Below are 24,709 nucleotides of genomic sequence, written 5' to 3'. Positions count from 1 at the left end.
GGACTTCAAAAAATTCAGCAGAATGGCCTTAGCCACTGCAGAGACATGGGGCAGGTGAGTAAAATACACTTTTCTGGCCCTTATACTCTCTTCAGCAAGAGTTCTTCCTTCTGCATTGCTGTTCTAAGATTTCATTTTAAAAAGTGCTCACTACTAATGAAAATGGTTAAAGACTATCAATTTAATCTATTTCTTACTTTGTAACACCACCACTATGTCACAGAGTAATCTTTTCATGTTCAGAATACCTTATGCCTGTAACTGTTATTAAAAACTTAAAAAATAAACTATTTTCACCCACTATTTTCTTCCATCCTTTCCTATAAAAATCTAGATCAAGGTAAGTTTTAAGAATTACAAAAACAGGTTTAAAAAAATCCATTTGTGAGACATACTTGAGACACGGGTGCTTGACCGCCAGACGGAGCCAAAGGCATATTCGTCACACTCATTCCCTGTGCTGAGAACTGAGCCTGGGGAAGGAACTGGCTCTGGCTGGAAGGCTGTTGCATGCGAGGCCCATAGCCCATAGGCTGCACAAAGAAACAAAACAAAAAAAGAGCACCACATTGCTTCATTACAGGTAATTCCACTATGGCTAGAATCACCCACTGCTTTGGCCGTAATGTGGGGAGGGGAGGGTAGAAAAGGAAGTGGTGCAACATCTGACCCTCATGCTCAGAAAATGGAGAATAGACTCACGGCTGACCTAAGCCTTATTTAATAAAGAAAGACAGGAGGTTGCAAACATAAAATCATTCGATACACAAAATGAACCTAGAACTTCAACAAGAACTGAGAAGAGTGCATCAGAATTTCATGAGGTTTTTGCTAATGTCAGTGGTATTGCAACAGCACAAATTATAAGACTCCTTAATGGCTACACATAAAATCTTGTAAGTTGTGGCTGAACTGTGGGTAGCACGCATGGCCCACAAACACACTGGGATTGTTACATTTCATTGTAAAATTGCCCTAAACAAATCTAGGCCATCAATACAGGAAGGAATTATGAAATATCAAAGGCCATAAACTTTTTTTTTAATAGATTAAAATGGAAATTAAGACTTCTTATTAAGAATGGCAGACAGGTGTCAAGACATTATGACAGACAACCTCAAAAAGGCTCCAGGATTAGAGGCACTAAGCTAACTCTGAAAGACAGGGTAAGGGTTGGCTAGGGTCGATGTGGAAAGGCGGATGGTAGGTTTGGAGTTTGCATAAGGAGCAGTGAGACGCTCATTGTCCCTCTTCTTTACTTTCTAACCAGGCAACTGTCCCTCCATTACCCTTGCAAAAGACTGTTTCCTGCCAGCATGGTTCTATATTTGAGTAAGGTAGGCATTATGAAGAAAGGTGATTGTGTCAAAGTGTGCAGGCTTCTCAACACTGAGACTTCATGGAAAGGTGACTGGCTGCCCTTTTATAAGCTTGCTAGTACTCTTGACTACAAACAGTATCTGCCAACAAATCTTTCTTTTACTGTAAATTTTATATAACTGAGAGTTCTAAACTATATTAGATCCCATATATACTTTATGTATGTATGTGTGTGTGTGTATATATATATATATATATAAATACACATTAACTATCACAACATATATATATGGGTGTTCTGAAACACACACACACTTTAGAAAACTGGTTTTCTACTTTAAAGCTGTAAACAGCTCTCATGCCACCACTAAAGTTCTGTAATTATTGTTTACTGCGCATTCTAATTTACAGATGTCCCACGGTTTAACCATAATATATCCCTAGATGTACTTTCAGGATATGGATTTTTTTCAAATCAGAATATATAACATAACATTCTTAAAATGAATTTCCTTCAAAGTATATCCTTTCAGTATGTCAGTGATAATTTCTGTAGGATAAATTTCTAAAAACAATTTGTAAGTAAAAGAGACAGGTAAAAATTAAGGAATTTAGTATTTACTGCCTAATTGTGGTATATGGTTTGGTTTTCTCCACTCCATTAAAAAAAGTAATTATTTTCATCTCTGAAACACAGCAACTACTTAATTATGTCTATATTAAGGGCCCAAATCAACAGAATTATAGAAAGAATCAAAGTTAAGGATTAATCACTTACAGTTACCTAAGAATTTTTGTTTATGAAATAAAAACAAAGAAAAAGGACTTTTTAGAATGACAGGTAACTGCCAAAAAGATTACCCAAAGAGGTCCAACTTACTGGGTTGAGAGCTCCAGGCTGAGCTAACTGTCCATGGTGCTGAAGAGGAGAGGTCTGCCGGGGCCCAATAGGCGGCTGGGGCATACTCATCGGCCCAAATTGATTCAAACCTGTGAGTAAGTGCAAAATACTAGATCTCAACACCTTTGTGGTATCAGAGGATAAAAGAATTCTTATTTCCGACTATATCAGGGCAAAGAAAGGAACCTGCTTTCAAGTGTGATGAATGTTTAGCATGCAAGTTTCATTCACAGTAACCATAGAAGGGGATTGTTAATTCACATGGTCTGGAATAAATTCCATCTTTGCCACTTGTTTTTAAATGGATGCTTGATCATTTAATGTCTTTTGTCCCTGACCTGCCAGCCAAACTGTTCTTCACCCATCCAACTCCAAAACGTTTTCTGATTTCTGAAACTGGTAATTAGGTAACTTGCTGCTGGCCTGAGTTAAGAGTAAGGTGGCAGGTATTATCTTGTAGTATACTAGGGAATTTGTTAAAATGGCCATGGTTAATTTAAGTACAAGGATTTCTTTCTTAACTTACCAGGCTGTGGAGTTATCCGAGGCATCATCTGGTTTGGCACACTGCCACGGATCATAGATGGATCAGGCAGAGGGCCATCTAAAGTGGGAGAGAAATGGTTAAAAAAAAGTATCTTTCAGCCACCTACGCTAAAACAAAGAAACAAAAAAACCACAACTCACAAAATACCTTCAGTAATAGCTTAAAGAATTCAGTCTCAATCTCAAAAGAATAAAGCTTTAAGCTAGACAGGAACCTTAAGAAAATGTTAGTTCTGAAACATCAGAAAATGCCTCAAATGTTTTTAGTACATTCCGTTAGTATATTCCCAGTGCTTTCAGTGTGACAGGGAAATAAAGTCTTAAAAAAAAAAGAAGCTACTATAGCTTTTAATATGCTGTTGTTTGACTAAGCCTGATTCTTTGTTTGGTATGCAGCACAATACTCCATTAAGAGCCAGCCACAGACCTTGGTCAGTGAATAAAATTGATACAACTTTCAAACTTTACTCTACCACTTCTGCTCATTTACTAAACGTCTGCTATACCAAATAGCAACAAAAATGATCCCACCACCATGTGGTTTACTGCAATTCAAGTTACTAAGTTCAGAAGAATTTACCACTAATATTGCTCCTAAAACTATATTACAGTAAAATTGAGAACTGGAGAAAACACCAAACCCTCGAAAAGTCTTTTATACACAACTGTGCAAGATTTACCAAGTTACATGTGTAACCTATGTTCACTGTATAAAATATAAGGAGGTAGACCTCTATTAACAGTTTTAATCTTCCACGTGTTGAACACACTTTATATAAAGTAAGTTTTCCCCTAACATATGAGGAACTTTTTTTCCTGTCAACAATCTGGATGGGCGTTGCAAACTAAATGCCAGCAGAGGACAGGCAGTTAATATTCAAGAGTGAGAAAAAGATCAGGCTGCCCCTGAAACACCAGGGACAGGGAGGACTGTGATGAGGTGGACGAAGCACAAGCCTGCTTAAAGGTGGCCACTACTCCAGCCACAGACAGTGGTGCCCTTGCAGGGGACAGGGCCAAATCTGCTAGATCCTTCTATTTTTAAAGAAAAGCCAGATCCAGATTTTATTGCAAAGTCTATAAATAAGTGAGACTAAGCAAATGAAACAATACAAAATTCTACAGCCCACATGTGGCCCAAGTGCTTACAGCTATGATGTACATGATGGCTTTTACTGACTGTATGGTGGAAATATGTCAAAATCTACTGCTGACCCATTAGGTAGCTCTTAATTTTTCATTGTCAAAAGGAACATCTGATGAACATTTGAAGGAACACTTTGATGATCATTTTTAAGATAAATATTTAGAGATAAAGAATATATACACACACATCCAAATCCATTAAAATGCCTGCCCATCATTCACATTTAAACAAATACTCTCTTAATGCAAAATATATACATAGACATTCAAAAACCTTATAACATATAACAGTAAGTATCCAGGAATCCTGCCACCCCCACAAAAAAAAAAAACAGTGTTAACAGATGAGTATTTATTCCAGAACTTTTTTCTGGGAATATGTCACATTACAAAAAATCAGATTATAACAGAAATGATCTGTCACTGACTTTCTCTTAAGGATTTATATTTGTAAAAAGTTGAAGTCAGCTCCTTATTCAACGTCGTTAACAATTAGGTGGTTTATCTTTTTCAGACTGCAAGTATATGTTGCTTGTATTAACATACCGTGAACCTCTTTGTAGGCTGATATATATAGACCTACTACAGCCACTCTTTAATTACATAATAAACACAGGCCTCTTGCCTAAATAAAAAAAAAATCCAAGTACAGAAATACAAAAACAAGAAGTTTCAAGACTTCCATAGTCATTACTCTTACCCATAATTTTCTCATGCAAATACAAAAATTAGGAATAAGTTCACACTTAAAATATTATACTGGGTGCAAAAACTGTGTCATCCCTATTTCCCAGTGTTTTTGTCTTTTAAAAAAATTGAGATATAACTGACACACATAATGTATTGGTTTCAGATGTATGACATGATTTGGTATTTGTACATAGAGCAAAAATAATCACAGTAAGTCTAGTTAATATCTGCTGCTATACAGACTCATAAATCTTTTTCCTTGTGATGAGAACTTTAAAGATCTACTCTTAGCAATTTCCAAATATGCAGTATAGTATGACTATAGTCACCATGCTGTACATTACATCCCCAGGACTTATTTGTAACTGGAAATTTATACCTTTTGACATTTTTCACCCATTTTGCCTACTTCCCACCGACCCCCACTCTGGCAACCACTGCCAATTGGTTCTCAGTATGCACGACCCACCCCATCCCCTTTATTGGAAAAGATTTCACATGTGAGATCATATAGTATTTGTCTTTCTCTAACTTACTACACTTAGCATAATGCCCTCAAGGTCCACCCGTGTTGCAAATGTCAAGATTTCCTTCTTCCTTTTTTAAAGGCTGAATAAAGTTCCACTGTGTGTATGTATCCACTAACGCTCCAATCCCCCTGCCCCACCTCCTTTCTTGAACCATTCATCCATCAACGGGTCTATCTTGGCTATTGTTCACATGGGTACATATATATTTATCTTATTAAACTCATTTCTCCTTTATGGTTCACTGTGGGCTTTTTACCTAGTCAAATTATCATTCCTTTTCTTTATGGTTTGGTTTTATTTTCTGGATGTTCCCTCATCTCCCTTTATGTTAACTTATGTTCCTAAGACAGACTGATGAACAAGACGTGGTTGGCTGTTTCAGCCTTTTCTTTCAATAAAATTTCCTTTTACTACTTTTTAACAGTTTAATCACAGTTCTGTTTATTCACTGTATCTTAATGGTTTAGAGAAGATTGTGAAGACAGAATGCCTGGACCTGATTCTTAATTTTGCCATTGACTGACTGTATGAGTGCAGCCGAGTTAGTTAACACTCCCTGTGCTTCAGTTCTTCATCTGTAAAATGGAGACAACAGCACCTACATTAGGTTCGTTGGAGTTCCCGTACCTGCTTTCTCTATCCTCTACTGATTTTTGTTCTTTTTCATTTGATTTTGTACCTATTAAAAGCTGTTAAGTCTTCTGTTTCGTTACTGCTAACATGGTTTTTAAACTCAATTCCTTTTCTATCCCCTGCTATTTTGTTTTCATTTCTTCACTGTAGAAATGTTTTCTTCTGAAAATTCCCTTTGCCTTTAGTAATACTTCTTCAAAGAGTTTTTCTATTTGCTGATTGTGACTTTCCCTTGCAGTTTTAACTTATCTACCTAAGAACCACAAGTTGGATCCTTACTGTCATTTATCTCAGTATAGTGAGCAGTCCCCTCAGGGTGAGCTGTTTGCTCAAGAGGGTAGGTAGAATCACCTTAAAGCTGTCACTCTCCAGTGGCACCTTGACCTTCACTTTAAGTAGAGGGCTCCTGGTGGTTGGTTAAATCTGTTCCATCTTCCAACTGCTTGGGTGTAAAGGGGGAGCCTCAAATTAAAATATTCTAGTACGTAGCTCTAAGGTTACTTTAGCAATGCAATACTGGGGCACTTTTAGATGTTTCTGATGGTTCAATAGAATAAATCATGCTACTGTGGATATTTCTGTGCAATTATACCATTGTTGCTTGTCATTAAGTTCCTAGACATGGAATGCTTGGATTTACAGGACTGAACAAATATTTAACTGCTCACCAAGAGTCATGTGACTATATAGTCACTAACACACATTTTTAACCTTTAGAGACTCCAAACGGTCTCTGCTAATTTTACTTGTTCTTTCCTTTTCTCATTTTTCTTCCAATCTCTAATCTTTTTTCCCAAGTCATATATTAAGGAAATTAGTGTCTTTAAATATTGAGTCTGTTTTCTAGTTTGTATTAATTATATTTATGGTAATCTTCTGTTGCACTTTTTTCTTAAAGCTTCCAGGTAGCAGCTAGCTTAGCTGCTTCTTATTTCATTTTACTTTTTCTACATTGTTCTGTGTAGTACTTTAAGATTTTTGTTTAAAGTTTAAAACTTTATTCTTCTACAACTAATTTCTGTATATGGGATAAGGTATACAAAATGCTAGATTTAGTATAAGCTAAAGGTCAACATCTACTTAGGGCTACTGAGTTCCACTAATACCTATTCCACAGTTGTTACAGTATGGTTCAGTTACTATACTGTTTTTACTTTAACATAAAACTACAATTTACTATCTGATAGACTTTAGACTTGGACCAAATTTCTAAAGAACTCAAGTAAACTTTATCATACTTTTGAATCTCAAATGCACACACTTCAGTTACTGCCCTAGTTCAAACCATCAGCAGTATGATGCAGTCTCAGCTCTAGCCTTGACTTCCTTGTTTCTGAGCATCTGTGCTCCTACCTACTCAAAATAAATAAATAAATAAAAATAAGATGCGTCTTCCCTTGTCAGTGGGCCTCCATGTGTATTATTCCCTCTGCCAGAAATGTTATCGCTCTTCTCAATTCTTTTCACATCATGGCCCACAGAGAAAACGTATCTAGCACACTGCAAGTTAACAAACGAGGCTGCTAAAAGCTGATAGCAACCAACAGTTCTCCACCTTTACTACTTCAGGGCCTGGGGATGAATTTCTCAGCCCACCTATCAAATCCACTAATGGCATTAAGAGATGGCACCTGCTGACTCACTTGATGTTACCTGTAGGTAGTCAGTGTTCCCTAACTCAAGAAACCCAGGTTTTTCCCTAGCCTTTCTCACATCTTTTAAATATCCTGTATTCTTCCTCACTATTGTCTATCTACTGCTTATTGCACTACTTGGAACAATGAGTTCCAATGAATGAATAAGGCAATGCAGAATAATCTTGGCTATCTGGGTAATCATTAAGTCAAGATGGCTGCTATAATCAGGACACTGAAGCTGTGAAGATAAATTTTTAAAAAATGCTTCTAAAAAATAGTTCTTAGCTTTTGAACATATTGTGTAACATGAGATTGTGTGTTTAGGATTTATGAAAGCTGGTGAGGCCTCTGAACCCTACTCGGCCTCTACCTATTGGCTGTGCACCATATCCAAATCAGTGAACACTCGTGAAATATTTTCTAGGTGTACCATGAGAGAACATATCTTGGGGTCTAAAAATGATGCCATATCAGGACACGTTAGGGACCATGCCCAGGACTCTTATATACTATTCAGTTACTGTTTTTATTAGAGGATTATTTTCTTTACAAAGGCAAAAATGGATCATTCAAAAACTACAACAAGTTACACAATCTAATGTAAATTTATTAGGTTGTTAGAAATAATTTTATTACTAATTTCTCTCCTAAGTAACTATAAGAAAAGCACTTACTAGAATTCATTCCTGGTTGCGGCTGCCCCATGTTAGGCCCTGCGTTCATGGAAACTGGCACCATGCCTGCAGCACTTGGTAGCATATTTTGTTTCTGTAGTCTAGTCCTTCGTTTTTCTTCCAGTTCTTTCTGGATCTTATAGATCTTCTCAGCTAGCAGGTGGTAGTATTCCGCCTTTTTGAATTTGGGAAATAAAAAAGCAGACATGAGAAAAAAAGAATTATCATCAGGTAACAGGAAAAAACAAACAAACCTAAGAACAGATGCTAGCTTCATTTCAGGAAGCAGGCAGAAACTTTTAAAAGGGGGAAGAATCTAATCTACTTTCTTAGACTGTTCCAAATATGAGGCTCATGTTTGGAATCATAATGTGAAAACAGCTTTATTATGACCCCACAAAGTAAAGCATGACATCTCAAAGTAGGTTTACGAAATACATGCTGGCAATTTACAGCACATGAAAAGAATACACTACATTTTGAAGAAGTGCCAATTTAGAGAAGAAGGTTTAACTGATGTAGAGAAATGGGAATACTACTTGAGATCGAAATATTAAGTAGTTGATTCACTACATCCTAGTGAAAATAGCACAGAGCTGATTAACAGCTCAACCACTTAAACTGACAGGACAACCCAGATAAAGTGCCACATGAGTGCACTGTATTACTGAAAGGAAAAATGTGATTCTTAATGACATATGCTTTAAGAAAATTGCTTTGTTATCTTGACTGTGCACAGTAAGACAGGATAGCTAAAGGGTATCCTCTGAAATATAGCATCACCTGAACATGTAACAAATAGAGACCAACTGAACAACCAGAACAGGTCCACTTCTGATTTCATATAGAAAATACAAATGCTCACTCGATTATTTGCAGATTCATACATGTCCCCTTCCACTTTCCGGGCATATGCAACTAGGTTTTCCATCCGTCTGTCTTTTAAAGCAGCAGGATCCGGAGTAGGAAATATGGCTTGAACACTAGGGAATAGAAAATCCTACCATTATATCATGTTAGCCTTTTGTTCTCATCACAGAATTGTACAGTATTTTAAACCTTCTCCTAATTAGTATTTTCTCATTTTTATACAATGAGTACATTAGGTAGAATTTAAAAAGAATTGTCAGATAAACTCAAAAATAAAATAACACTGGCCCAAATGAAGTTGTCTCTTTGTAGTAAACAAAGGGTTTTCCTTATCAGAATATAAGAAATGATGCCATAAAAAATACTCCTTGGTCCCCGTCACTCTAGTGTAGAGCAGAAAAATTATACTATACAATCTGCATAAAGGAAGTCAGAAAACCTGACCTTTGTCATAGTGTAAAGCAGAACACCCTTCAGATCCTCCTATGCTCTCATTTTACTGAGTTTAGTAAAATAAAACCTAAAAATCACTACAAAATCTTAAAAGATCAAGAATGGGAAGTGAAGAAGGCAGAAATGTCTACGCTTCTGCTAAATTGAGTATTTTTTACTCTCTAGCAAGTCTCTACAAAATGCCTGGCACTTGTGTTCCTAAAGACTGACAAATGTGATTTCCAGCCACTAATTTTATCACTGGGACACCCATGTTCAGTTGTATAGTAGTTAGAGGAACCAGATGGGGAGGAAATAAATGGAAGTTAAGAGTATCTTAATTGGTAAAAAAATTCCCAAGCATATACTAATCCCTTAATATCAATTCAGGCAATTGATCCCAAATAGCCTATTGTCTCTGTCCATTAAGTGAAAGTTCCTAAACAATTGTTTGTCACAAATCAAGTTTATTCTGGAGTTTCCTCCTTACTGTCAAATTCCATTTCTAGTGAAATCATTTAAAAAAAACAACTCCTAAATGAAATGCAAATGTATCTGGTAGGCTACTGTAATATAAACATAAATTAAGAAGATAAAAAGCCAGATGGTTCTAAGCCAATAAAACACATGGATGGAATGAAGACCCTTCTATTAAGTGGTGGAGAAATGAAAAAAAGATTCCTAACCCAAGAGAGAAATGCTACATGTTGTCAGAAGTGTAAGCTCTGTTATCAGTGAGGTCCAAGCTCTATTTTTATGACTTAGGCACATTACATATACTACTCTATATGCTTTCCCTCTTTTATCTGAAAAGAGCTCTTTAAATTAAATAAGACTATTCATGAGGCCAAGTGCCGGGCATATATCAACTTTGCAACAAGAAGTGCAGAGGTATTTCACAAACTACTGATGGGTGCACATGTGGAAGACCAGACACCACAGAGTACCAGATTCAACTTGTCAGCAGTTTTAGCAGGGATAATGGCAAACAGTGTCGCCACTGCCATATTCTAATGAGCTAAGATCTGGTTTTTCTTTTAAAAAAAGGAGTTTTGTAAAGGCAGCGACACCAAAATGAATAATTTTAACAAATACAATGATTATTGTTACCAGGCAGAATAGTTCACACACTGTTCAAGCTGAAAGTCTCCTACAAATGATAATGAAAAGGTTGAAAAGCAGAGAATAGGAAGCAAGAAAGCCACAGGAACAGAAGTATCAGCAGCATCAGCCAGGCTGTAGAGAAATCAGTAATATTCCTGTTGTGGTTAAGTGCCTGGCAGATTGGAAGCATGCTGACATGGAAACTCGTTATGAATAAGACATGCCTACAATCTTACAGTTTGTGAACAAGATGATTTCGAAGATCCTGAGTAATATCTTCATGCCATTGTTTCCGAATTCCAGTACTGGATGGCTGAGCTGCTGTTGGCATAGGACCCAGGGAGGTCACACTGGCATTTTCACTCATCATTGGGCTTTAAAAAGGAGTCACGAAATAGTTTTAGTGAAAGAAGGGGAGGAGAAAGAAGATTTCACTTAAGCAGAGCTGACAGTGGTGACTGCAATGGGTCTAATACACTATAAAAGTCTATTTACATAAAGCAGTCCACAGGAAATAAAGTGTCTATGTGTTTATACTTGTGTGAAGGAGTCAACCTACAACATTTCATTGTGTAGCAGGGAGGATGAAGTCTTGGGTTTAGAAGACTAAGTTTTGCTTATAAGACTAAACTGTAACTTTGAAATAGCTTATCCCAGAGAATCCACTGGGCAATGGACTAATTCTTAACACAGGGATGGAGCAACTTGTCTTTTAAGCAGCGGCATACTTGCAACTTTCTATTTTATTTGCGAAGGTGTAGGATACCCCAGATAACTGAGTTTCAAATAAGGTTATAGAAAGCCTTAAATATGGACTCAAAACATTATTTGTCTTCATTCATCAAGGATATCCTCAAATCAAGGAAACAAAACAACTCAAAGAATTCTAAAAAGTGTTTGAAACATGACACAGGGCACAAACCCAAGATAAAACTTACTTTTGAGAATTTATGGCTGAATGCAACATTGAGTCAGACAGAAGATTTGACGTTTGAACCCCTACACCTCCATTTACTCCCATAGGACTAGCACCTAGGTAAAAAACAAAACAAAAACCAAGATAGAATATTTTAAATATCAAATAGCAGTACAAAAAAAAAAAAATAAGTAGAAGGAAGAAAGAAAAACTATGAAAGTACCAGAAGAAAATACTGTAAGAAATTTTTATGCTTTAAAGTAAGACCCAAAAACTCAGGAGCCATACAGACAACATTTAGAAATTTGAGTAATAAATAAAACAATCACCACAAAGAGACAAAATCAGGGAAAAATACTAGAAGCACACATAATAAAAAATTATTATTAGCAATATAATTAGCACATACATAAAGGCTGAATACATGAAGCACCCTTATAAACCATAAAATAGGAAGAACAGGTAATTTATATAAAAATACAATAGCTTAAAAAATGCAAATATGCTCAACTACACTTAAAGTAAACTTAGAGCAATGTATTTTTCATGTATGAAATTGTGAAAATTTTTTAAACTTTGAGAATATCAAGTGTTGAGAAGGGTTCAGGGAAAGAAGCCTTTTCAACCACAATTCATAGTGTGTAAACTGATTCACTCTTGGGTGGGCTTTTTGGCAACTGGTTAACTAAAAATGCATGCACATATTCTTTGACAGGATTTCCACTCTGACACACTTACATTTATATGCATAGATGCATGGACAGACTTAAGTATGATGATGTTAAAAGGAGCAAAACACTAGAACCAAATTGTTTAGGGAACTGAATTATTCTACATATGTGCTTTCAGAAGTATAATTAATGTAAGGACACGACGAACCTCAGTACTATGGTCCTAGGGAGGGGAATGTAAGGCAGCATTTGGTTTAAAGTTGAACATGTTTTACTGACTTTGACTACTCTTCCAAACTAGCTTGAATAGTTCTATGTGCACATACAACTTCTTCAATTTGTTATTTTAATAAATATTCTATTTCTTTGAAAACAGAAATGAGCAACAGCAAGTTACAATAAACCAAATTTTCATGTGGTTAAAAAAAAACCCTGTTTTTGATACACAATTCTATTAATATACCCTTCAAGGTGTTTTAGTTAAAAAAAAGAAAACAAACAAAACCTCCCACTGAAATGCAAACTGGCTAGATGTGAAGAAAAATGCTGATGCTTCTCTCATGCTTCCTAAATGCTTAGGCAGAATCTTGCTTCTAACGGCATCAGACTGGCTCTGACATGTCTTTGCTGGAAGTGTTCTTTTTGAAAAGAATTATATTGTCCATAATCCTGTATTTGTCACTGTAAACACTCCATGTGTAAATAATCCCTTTTTATAAAAATTATATACCTTTAATTTAACAAAGATTTGTTTTATTGGTGGCAATAGTATGATTAGGTACAAGAAAAAGTGATGATACTACATCAATTTGCTTATCTTCCTGCTTTCTGGTGGCGCACACAAACAGTGCACAACATTCTCTCCACAGTCTCTGGAAGTCCATTTAATATGCAGCACTGACTACAAGTAACGGCTGTCATAAATGAGACAGAAATACCCTTACACAAACTAGTATTTAAGACCATAAGAGTGAGTGAGCACTTACTTGAGAATACAAAAATGTAGAAAGTCTGACATTACTGGTATTGCCAGAGAATATGTCAAGAAGAAAAAATGAATAAAAAAAATCATGGCACCTAAAAATCAGCGAGAACATACTTTTCTTTGTTAATCTGTAGCAGCAATCTAACAAACTACTAAGATAACCTTTAGAGAGTGAGTGAATTCAGTAAGAACTAGAAGATTAATTAAGAATGTGGTCAAACATGGTCACAATGTTTTTTGGGGCCCTAGAATGGATTCCTTTTTCTCCTCCCTACTACAAAATCTCTATAACCTGATACATATGTAATAAAATTCCTGTAGTTTCATCTACTTAAATCATTTACCTGCCATCCAGACTAGAGATGTTTCAAAGTAGGGACCATGCCCTTTAGTTTTTTCAGCATACAGCACGCCTCAATGAATGCTGCTTATCATTTATTCAAATGTCCTTGTGAATCAAAGGTTACCTAAATTTTAAACTGAGAATATTCCAGCACTGCAACCAGTTCTGCCAAGCAAGAAACATACCTATAATCCCCAGCTGTTACTGTGAATGCATTTTCCCAAGGAAGCATTAGTATGTTTGCTTTGGTGCTTCATCCTACCTGGCACTATACACCTAGGGTGAAGATGGTATGATACAGACCCATAAACATAAATACTACTTTTTCCAAAAACCTGACAGCCTGGGAACATAAATTTGAAATCCTAACTACCACATAAGTGAGATATAGAACCTCGAGAAAGTAGAAATCAAAACTCCTAAATTCTTGATGGTAATAGTTCCAGAATTTCCATAAAAGAACTGAAAGGTAGCTAACCAAAAATTTGAAGGTCAGCAATGGAAGAAAATAAGGATACTAAAAAGGTTAAAGGCAAACGAAGAGCACTCCACCGCAAATGACTTATTTATCTCAAAAGTTTAACCTGGATTTAATTATAAGAAAACCACCAAACACAACTTACAGGACAATCTACAGGGGTCTCAAAAGTCAATGGTGTGATGTATGATTTCACTTATTTGTGGAATATAAAAACAAAGGAAAACAGAAGGAACAAAACAAAAATGAGAAGTGAGGGGTAGGGGTTGGGGATAAAAGGGCACAATAATTCACAATTACAATATAAACAGGTCACGTGGACAGTAGTACAGCATGGAGAGTATAGTCAATGATTCTGTAACATCTTTCTACACTGACAGATAATAACTGCACTAAAGGGGTGACGGTTTAATAATATGGGTGACTGTGTTGTACATTTGAAACTGACAGAAGATTGTGTATCAAAGATACTTCAATTAAAAAAAAGTCGATGTGTGATGAGCAAAAAAGAAAAGGTCAAATAACTTCTATATTAAAAAAGACACATAAACTTGAATATAAAGGCCTTGGCTGACTTTGGGGGACAACTGGAGAAATTAAAACAGACTGTACTGTACATAAGATGACATTATTGAACAAATGTTAAATTTTGCAGGTATGACAGCAGCAGTATTGTGGTTAAGAATGTCCTCATTATTAGGAATCATGCTGAAATAGTTAGCAGTCAAGCAGGATATCTCAAGTCCATACAGGAACAAAGCAAATGTGGTATAAATGTCGAAAATTTATAAACCTAGGTAAAAGGTATGTATGTACATGGTCTCTACTGGACTACTACAACTTTTAGGTAGGCTTGAAAATAAAATTCAGGAGTAAAAAAAAAAAGCACTCATACAGGTAGAAGAAATCACCAAAATACTACGTTTACCTTAAACCTGCAATGATTATGACAGAAAAATATATTAAATTATGTAAGGGAGAATACACAGATGTTTTTATGGCCCAAATTTCCTGACAAGTTTTCCCCTGGACTTCTAGTTATACATCCAATATTATGGGGTTAAAATAATATGGGTGAGACCTGACAGCACTACTTTGGAGTCCAATCTTGGAAAAACATAAAAGACAAACATTTTAGGGCACTGAATAAATGGAAATATACTCAAGTAAAATACTTTTGTTTACAAACAGGATAAAAATTTTACTCTGTTGGTGGGGATCAGTCCCGTTTGTGGATTTAGCTTACTAGCACAGGTCTGAAACCTCACATACCCTAAAATAATAACTATCAGTGGGAGAAAACAGGAGTGAAAAGAGATAGTAAAAGAAAATACACTTATCAACATTAATTTGAGTGTTAAACTGTGTGCTTCTTTACTCTTTCTGGTAATATGACACTATGCTCAGCCAAGTCATAACTCGAGTCATATTTCTGATCATCAAAATTATTACATTCCTAGTAGAATCCATTATACAACTCTAATAATGATAGAAACCTTAAAGGATCTTTAACCTGAGAAAAAACATTTACAGGAAAAACAACAACAAAACAAAACCCTGGTCTAAAGCATCACTCCAAAGTATGAAGTTTTGCTAAAAACTAGTAAATTATTTAAGATTTTGGTGTGAAGTGAAAAAGTAGTTACATTTTCATAATATGTAGTAAATACTGTCTTAAAAACCATCTAAAGACGGTTGAGAAAATTACACGACCCAGTCATGTGATTCCATTTGATATTCATATCCTTTACTTACTATCTACACTTTAGGGAACTCATAAAAATAAAATGAAAACACAGGGGACACCCTTCAACATAAAACACACAGAATTATTTTTAAAAGGGCTTTGGTGTAAAAAGAAAAACACCTCATAAGTAGGTCTTTGCCTATCTGGGCTGTGCCTGATGAACAGAAACCACACTGATGTTATAGGCTGAAAAGCAGAGTAAATATTCCCATACTAGCTTCCAATACAGTATCTAACACAACAAAAGAAATAAGTGAGGCATTCTAGAAGTTTGGTTCACAATGATGATTACTAAAAAGGCACCATAAATTGAAAAACAAGAAACAGATGGAAACTTGATTAATCTTAAATCTAATCCTAAAATAAAGAGAAAGAAACTGAGAAAGGGTAAAAAGAAATCCCAAAAAGCTAACCTCCACATAATCTTGAGGCTATTTATTATAAATGAACATACACAGATGATACAACAGCCAATGAAAAGAGTTCAACTAAGGTAACACTGAAATATGAAAAATTAATGAGAAATAACCAGTGGGCAATAACCAATTACAAAAATGAAAATCCAGGTCGTGCAGACAACTGTACTGGGTCAAGATCCTAAAACTCAAGGAAGATGCACTTTGCATAACATGGGAAAGGTTGATGAGAAAAGCTATCTTTAAGTCAAAAAAGCAATCAACTAACCAAACCAAACCAAAGAGATCAGGGGTCGGGTGGGGTGGGGCTGGGGTGAGGGGGTGAAATCCTCAGATCTTTTCCATTCTTAACCCCTTTCATGTGCTTTTTACTTCTTAAGAGCCTGAAAACAGGCCTGAAAGACCAGAATTTGCTCTTCATCCCAATTTCTGGTCTAGTTTTTAGAACTTCTCACTCAATAAAAACAAGTTATCACTGCTTCTCAATGCAATAGTGTACACTTCCTTAAGTTAAAAACAACAAAAATCAACACCATCACACTTTTGCAAGAGTAGTGGCCCAATTTTCTCACTTAGAATCAAATAATGGGCAGAAACTAAAGCCTACTGCAAATATTAACAGAAAGATGAAAATGGATTTCAGAGGAAAAGGTATAGTGGATTAATTATTCAGAATCAGACTGTTTTCTAGTTACAGAAGAATTTTATCATCAAGTAAAATTTTAGAAGAGCCACAATATTAAAAGTAATGTACTTACTATTGTTTGATATCTAACTATTTAAACAAAATATCTCAGATGTTCAACTGCCTGACAGCAAGGGTAATACAGCAAATCTTTTATTTTACCATACAATTAGAGAAAGAAATCTACCACAAACTAGGATATTAGAACACCATCACTCCTTCCCTTTCCTCTCCAATCATGTCGTAGGATGAGTCCCGGCAAACAAGTACACTCAAAAGATTATTTCAGAAGGCCACACTATTGCTGCTAGATTTATGGGAATCTGTATTAACAATAACCACACTCACTTCCAGTTATTTCAAACCAAAGCAATATTTCAAGCCAAGCACAACATTTTGGTGTGGTTTTAAAAAACAAAAAATTGGAAACTTAACATCCACCTATAAGAGATTGTTTTACATAACAAAATACTACACAACCGTTAAAAAGGATACACTGGTATGGAAAGTGAAAGATTATGTTAAAAAGAAATAGTGTGTCACAGAATTAACACATGGGACCCCATCTCTAGAAATAAAAACTCATATGCATAAAATGATTAAGAAGGATATAAACCAGTAGCAGTTGCTTCTGGTATGTGGTTTACAAGGGGACTTTTTTTACACTGCAATCTTTAAAACAACAAATTTCTTCAAAACATTAACAAAAAATTAAGGGGGGGTTAGAAAGACACACAGAAACTAAAATAAGGAGTTGATTCTGCCTACTACATGGCATTTACAAATACAATAGCACATCTGTCACTAGGATACCAACTTACTCATGTTGCTCATGGGCCGCATGCCTTGGGGAGACTGCCCAGACTGCTGATTCTGCTGGGACTTTGCTTGCACCTGGGGCTGTGTTGGCATCTGATTTACTTGATAGGGGAGTCCAAGAGCTGCGTAGGCTCTTTCTATAGAGCTGGGGTCAATCTGACTGACAGTGCTTAGGCTGGGGGCAGACTGCTGACCCACCCCTAGAGAGCTAGTATTTCCAAGTCCAACTGGTGCTCCAGTCAAAATTGCTAGAGAAGACAAAGAAATGGTATTAAACACTGAAGGTGCCGAGAAAAGAAGACCAGCATGTTTGAGTGAATTCTAAAAAACACAAAATTATTTTATGTGACTATGAAAATCTCAGTATATATGCATCTTGTTTTACCCTTACTTCTTTTAAAAAACTTTTAGATGCAGAACTTACTGGTTAAAGGGGATCACTGGCATGAAAAGCTTTTGATCCAAAATGCCCAAAAACTTTCTCACGGACTGCATCAATGTTCCCACTAACAGTGTCTGAATGCCAGAGCCATACAACACACCACACAACCGTAGGTGGCATGATCTCTGCCAAGGTGACGAAGAGATATATGGCACCTTAATTCATTTCTTAATTTAATAGTGAACTTCTTGGCATTCCTTTTCTCTAGAGAATGTCTACTTCCTTGCCCCAATTTCCTACTGGGCTATTTATGACTTGTTCATTAATCTACGGAATTTAATTCCTTCTTCACATGCTGCATGTGTATTTCCAAATTTGCCTTCCAATTCTAAACCCTTAATGTTTAGTTTCTAAAGAACAGGGGCAGTAACTGCATTTAAATCTTTTTTCTAAGCTTCTCATCATCCAAGATTTCTAAATATAATCCCAAGATTTTTTACTTTCTCTTTAAATGATTTCAAATTATCTCAATATTTAGATCATAGGTATAAAGAGTAACTTGCCTGAAGTCAAAGCAATGATATTTGAAGTTTTCATGGATTTAAAAATGGAGCATACATTCACCTATGGTTTTTATAAAGAATTAACAATGACAAGTTCCTGCATCTTATTTTTGGTAAAGGGCCATTTACTTCTAACCTCATTAATATGAATCTATATGAAAACATTATCAGTAAAGGAGTCTCAAAACAGAGTTGACCACATTCTCTCTCTTCTCTCTGTAAAGATCAGCTGCAAACTATCTAGTGTGACAGTACTAGGCAGTCACAGGGAGTTCACATAATCAAGAAATACTCTAAATCCCACCAAGCTGTACTGGTGGGAGTCTAAGAATACTTTTGCTATAAAAGCTTCGAAAGATTTAATCACTTACACTGTTGGTTTCTTTTATCCCCAGCATTTTTAAGGGGGAGACACACAGGACAGTCATGCCTTGTACAATTCTTCCAGTGTGAAATGATTTGTCGAGAAGATGCACAGTGTGCCACTAAGAAGAAAAAGAAAAAGAAAAAAAATACAGGATGTATCTTTACATTAGTGTCAGCTAATATACTGATCACTTTACAACTGCCACAGATGTTATTAACTTGTTTCATCTTCATACCACCCTTCATAGTGCAGCCATTAGTACTAATATTTCATAGTTCACAGAACAGGCAAAAACTTGTCAAGTTATCTGCCCAGTCACAGAGTAAAGTGGGATTCGAATTCAAGTGGTCTGGCTCCAGAGCCCATTATTTTCCAACCACAAAGCCATGCAATCTGCTTTATTCTATAAAAACACACAAAAACAGATTTTCTAATGATTCTATAAATACACAACTCATATTACATTGGGTAACACTGTCTCAGTGTTTGCCCATGTGATAGCAAACACTCAGCAACATTTAAAGAATGGCATGCTGGGAGCAAATTAAAACCATTAAGGATAATCATCAAAGTCCTTTACAATTCCTCTCCTACCACATCCCTAGACACTCTTAAAATACTGAATTTTATCATAGCCTTATACAGAGCAAGACATTATCAGTAAGTAAAGGAGTCTCAAAATAGAGTTGATCACATTCTTCTCTTACTGACTATAAATATTGCCAGTCGCACACACTCTTGGAGCCCACTCACCTTGGCAGGACTTGCCTGACTGGCAGTGTGTCATGTGGTTCAGGACGTTCTTCATGGTGCGACAGTGGGGAAGGTTGCACTGCCTCACTTCCCCGTTAGCCTGCTCCCGGCGCTGGCACTTGTGAGCGTGCAAGAGGAGGACAAGCTGCTGCTGGATGAGCTTGCGCTTCTCTGGGTCAGCTGTGTGCGCTCCAGAACCCATTCCCGGGGCTACCGGAGCCACAAGGCCTGGCTGCTGGACCTGGGGGGCTTGCTGTTGGCCCTGAGGGATGATATAAAGTCACATTTAATGTTAGGTGTCATAGCGTGCTGTCTCTTTAATAAACATGGACCTGGACATTTTCAAATAAAACCTTTACGGAGAGTGAGTCTACTGTATGCCATACTTGGCGTCTTCTGACACAGGGAACTCCAAGATAAACAATGGCCCCTACTATTAAGAAGCTCAATTTAACGAGAAAACAAGTTATTACATTACCAAGTGATAGAATCAATGTATGTATAATATCAGAGAACAGAAAACAAGTGGACATAGTAAACTCCAATGGAAGCAAGGAGTCTACAGTGATAAACATGTCCAAGTCAGGTTTTGAAGGATAATGAAGAGTTTCTTGGGAGACCCAGCAGGGACCTTTCAGGTAGGTGAAAAACTAGTTTTTGTAAACTCTGGAAATTAGTTTTTTCCAATAAAGAGGTAAACATTTCTGGGAACTGAGATGCCATGTTATCCATCTTTTTATCTCTAGTAATTAAGAATATCTGAAATATAGGCATTCGACAAACCCACAACACAAAGCAAAAAACTAAAATACATGAAAGAAATAAAATCCCTAGAGGACGATTATTTCCGAAAGTGAACATGGACTGCTTGACACGTTTACAATTACAAACAGTTTTACTTCGTGTTTTTAACAATGTAACTTTGAGAGGGCAGTTACTTTTGTGCAGCAGTATCAGACATAAATCAGTAGGTATGGTCATTCAGTGTCAAAATCCTTTGCCAGAGAGTCCTGCAAGAAAGGCTCTACTTTCCTATCCTATAGAAATGTTCACAAGCAGAAACTGCAGAACATTGCAGGCCCAAAAACTTTCACTGAAGCAACCCCATTTGATCCTATTTAGATCAGCAGCTGGTAGAGACCAATAAATATCACAAGTGATAAAATACCATGTGAAATGAGGGGGAAGGCACAAGCCTCTTTGATCTTAGGGGTCATCTATTACCTCCTAATACACAGAGCAGAAGTTCAATACAATTATTTTGTTAAAATGCTAGCTCAAAGACAACTTGGTAGATAGATTACTACCCACCATGTTGGGCATTCCTCCACCAGGAACTGTCTTTTTGTCCATCGCAAATGGTGATAAGCTATTTGGAAGTACAGACTTTGCCTGAATCTGGAGACCGAGGCCACTGGCTCCAAGCTGCTGTCCAGAATTCTGAGTATATGGTGAACTGTAAGGATTGGGGTTGTTCATCATTCCCATCTAAGAATAAGAAACAGAAGAGAAATTAAATCTTATTCCCCACACTGATAAAACAGTACTATTCCCTTTCCTTTTCCACTTCCTAGTTTACAAAGACAATTTAAAGGAAATCCTCCACATGTATAAACAGACTACAGAAGTATACTCATGAAAATACTTACATTTTCAAGATTAAAATTTAGGGGCCTTGGGAACAGTAAATTTAGAGCTATTTTCTGTAAAATATTTGAGATGTATTTTAGAAAAACTTAACAAGCATGTTCATTTAATGCTAAATAAGCAAGGTTTGCCATTCATCTCCACCTTTAATGCACTGAATGCACTTTCATTTAATGTACAAACCATGGCTTAACTTCAGTTCAACTCAATAAACCAACCAATACCTAAATATATTAGAGTTCGATACATCAAAACATTCGAATGTTTATTACTTCCACATTCTGTTTATATAAAAGGTAAAAAAATGGGAAGTGTGTGGGGACAGGTCCTTTTTTATTCGGGGTCATCATGGTATCACAGTGGTTTTAAACTGTCTGATTCTGAATCCTTTAGACAGAGCACACAAACTTTAGAGTCCACACCATTCCTTGCTGTCTTAAACCTAGCTGGCTTTACTCATTACCTGCCTGGCTCTGAAAGTAATTTGAATTCTTTGCAACTCCTATGTATTTTTTTTTTTTTGTCGAACTGTTTTATTATTTTTTTATTTTGGTATCATTAATCTACAATTATGTTTACTAGACTACCCCCTTCACCAAGTCCCCCCACCCACATACCCCATTAGTCACTGTCCATCAGCATAGTGAGATGCTGTAAAATCACTACTTGTCTTCTTTGTGTGCAACTCCTATTTATTTTAAAAGACAGGTTTGTGTCTGTATTAGGCACATCTGGAGCTATCATACTGTGTAATGATTAATTGAAAGAACAGTACTAATTAGTCAAAAGCCAAATGTTTTACTGATAGCAGTGACGCAACTTACAATTCTACTCTTCCATAAGATCCCACTGTAAGTCAATCACCTAAGTGAAATACACAGCAAGCAATCAGAATAAATTAAGGACACTGCAATTGCCCAATTAAAAGGAGTCATACCAAAGGGTGCTTCAAATTCTACTTCTAAACAGCCTCCCCTGTCTTCCCCAGGCATCCAGGTACACTGTCACTATCTTAATTCAAGTCGCTCATCACAGATTGTGCAAATTGTGTCCAGAAGGTTTTCTTGCCTTCTAAACCTCACTTTTTTCCATTCATGAGGGGGAAAAAAAAGGTATACCAAAGCCTTCATGATCTTCACGAAGCCTACTTAAACCTATTCAACTGTCTCTACACCCACTAACGTGCAAATGTGAAGTGTTCTTGTCCTGCATCTTAAATCTCTAGCATTTGCCTCAAGCTTTTCGTCATCCTTACAAGGATGCAGTGACACATCCTCCTTACCTATTTAACTCCTGAAAGCTAATCTATAAAGGAAACAAAAGACTAAGTTCACAGAGACAGTCCTATCATCTTTTGTTGCTTAGTTTATACAACTATAAGCAGCAGGTGCAGCTTCTACTCAATTCTTTTAAGATATATTTTAAAAGTTACCACTTCTGTGAAGCAGCTGTCTACTGTCCTAGACAGCTAAAAAGATCTTTCCCACCCTGACATAAATGTTTATGCCTTTGTATTTTATCACCTTTTTTGTAAAATAAACATTTGTTAAAACGCATGGCCTCTTCTTTGTAGCCCCATCACCCTAAACCTGACTGACAAAAGAGCCTTTTGACTCTGGAAAATAGAAATGATAAAAGTCAGAAAATAAATTACATGAACCCCTGGTAAATAAAATTCATTTCTAAAATTTCATGTAGTTATTTATGCTCTGGCAAATTTATATCAATATGACATATTTATTAGTTCAAAGGTATGCCTTTAGTGGAAAGGCAAAATAATAAAGAAGAAAAATTAAATAATATTCACATTTTCCAGATGAGATTAGAGACAAGGAGTTAAGTAACTTGTCCGGTGCTCTAACAATGTCAGAGACCTGTTGTTTTGGGTGAATGCATAAAAAAAAAAATAAGGCTGAGACCTGTTGTTTTGGGTGAATGCATTAAAAAAAAAATGGGGCAGCCTGAATAAGAAGCACCCAGAGCAAAAAACTTAGTCTCCAATAACTGGAATTTTGTAAGTGAATCTGGCCAGTAAGATTACAGCAGCAATTGACAGAGAAGCAGATTTACACCCAAGTTCAGGTTTCTTTGGGTAGTTTCAACTCCATCTCTTAAGTGCTGCTGCTAGATACGCTTTAGAATGACTAATATTTATACTAAACAGAATTCCAATAACATGCACGCCTATACTGGGGGAGTTATATTTCACTTAATTGTTTTCTATTAGAATGGAAATTTCACGATAGACATAAAATGAAAACCATTCTATCACAGACCATACATAAAAAGCCAATAGACAATAAATTACACTTTTAAGGGTTCATTATTTAAATAAAATTCTGGGATTTGTAAGCTGCTTTAATGTCTCTTGACAATAAGCTTGTTGTCTTTATTCACATGTACATATATACATATATATATACACACACACACAACCCAAGTTGAATCTGGTCTTCATGTTCATTCAAAGAGACCCGCCTTGCCTGGCTACATCAACCAAGCTTCAACCAGTTCCTGATACTGCTTGTTCCCTCAATCACAATGCATCACCCAGAAAACTCCTAAATTTACTCTACAGCAGACTATCGTCTCAAATATTCTGACTGCTGGTTAGTTGGCAATAATTCATTCCTGACACTTCTATTCACTCTAGGAGTCTTAGGCATTTCATTTTTCCATGTCCCTCAGAGTTCTGCTGCCAGTGTTGGAAAATAAAATACAACCTATCTCCCCATCCTTACTCTTTCCATCTCCCTAACCCCCTCAACTCCCCCACCAAATGTAACAAGAAAGGGATACATTGCACTTAATTTCTGCTAAACTGTAGTTAGTTATCTGATCCTGTTCCCTTCTCTATACCTAATATGATCCAGATATCCACCTAAATGTAAAAGGTCAGGGACCAGGAAGCCACAACAGTTCTAGGTGGCTGAAGCAAAAAGGACCTGCAGGGGACTATTTTTCTTTCTTTAAAAAAAAATCTGACTCAACAGGTTGTTTCTAAATTTACTATATATTAAAAGAAACATAGGGAACACAGGAACCCAACAAATACACAATAGAGACGATCACTGATTATGATAGGAAAAATAAAAAGTAGTTCCTACAATATAAGGAATATAACATTTAATGCGGGGACAAAAATCCCTTTAATAATACTTGCCGCATCACAGTTAACACAAATCAATACTCTTAAGTGTGACTCCAAGATCTACCAAGTAATAAAAACACAATTAAACTACATTCAGATATTCCCTACTACTGACTGGATTCATTAAATGCCCATGTTATCTGTTTCCATGTTATATGTCAGGCACCATGTTAAGCACTGGGGTATGCTGATAAATAAGGAAGATTAGCGATACCTCATAACCTACACCAAATTTAAACATATTTTCCGACTCATTTCCATTACTCCTATACCATAACCTTAGTTCAGGGGGCCTCATTACCC

At 36.3% G+C, this 24,709-nt stretch overlaps 1 protein-coding gene across 2 annotated transcripts in view; it reads right to left on the bottom strand.

Moving 5' to 3' along the window:
* Positions 1-24,709, bottom strand: part of EP300 (E1A binding protein p300) — a 70,335-nt gene that overhangs the window by 25,120 nt on the left and 20,506 nt on the right. For both annotated transcript variants that reach the window (XM_037006888.2, XM_037006889.2), the window contains exons 3-13: positions 20,920-21,096; positions 19,609-19,870; positions 18,860-18,973; positions 17,546-17,791; positions 11,422-11,515; positions 10,720-10,857; positions 8,943-9,060; positions 8,078-8,252; positions 2,748-2,825; positions 2,201-2,310; positions 396-533 (exon numbers count right to left, since the gene is read on the bottom strand). In XM_037006888.2, the coding sequence (XP_036862783.2) occupies positions 396-533; positions 2,201-2,310; positions 2,748-2,825; positions 8,078-8,252; positions 8,943-9,060; positions 10,720-10,857; positions 11,422-11,515; positions 17,546-17,791; positions 18,860-18,973; positions 19,609-19,870; positions 20,920-21,096 (1,650 nt within the window). The remainder of the gene's footprint in view (positions 1-395; positions 534-2,200; positions 2,311-2,747; positions 2,826-8,077; positions 8,253-8,942; positions 9,061-10,719; positions 10,858-11,421; positions 11,516-17,545; positions 17,792-18,859; positions 18,974-19,608; positions 19,871-20,919; positions 21,097-24,709) is intronic.

The sequence above is a fragment of the Manis javanica genome, chromosome 10 (assembly GCF_040802235.1).
Source record: "Manis javanica isolate MJ-LG chromosome 10, MJ_LKY, whole genome shotgun sequence".
Lineage (NCBI taxonomy): Eukaryota > Metazoa > Chordata > Mammalia > Pholidota > Manidae > Manis > Manis javanica.
This window is presented reverse-complemented; position numbering and strand designations above follow the sequence as displayed.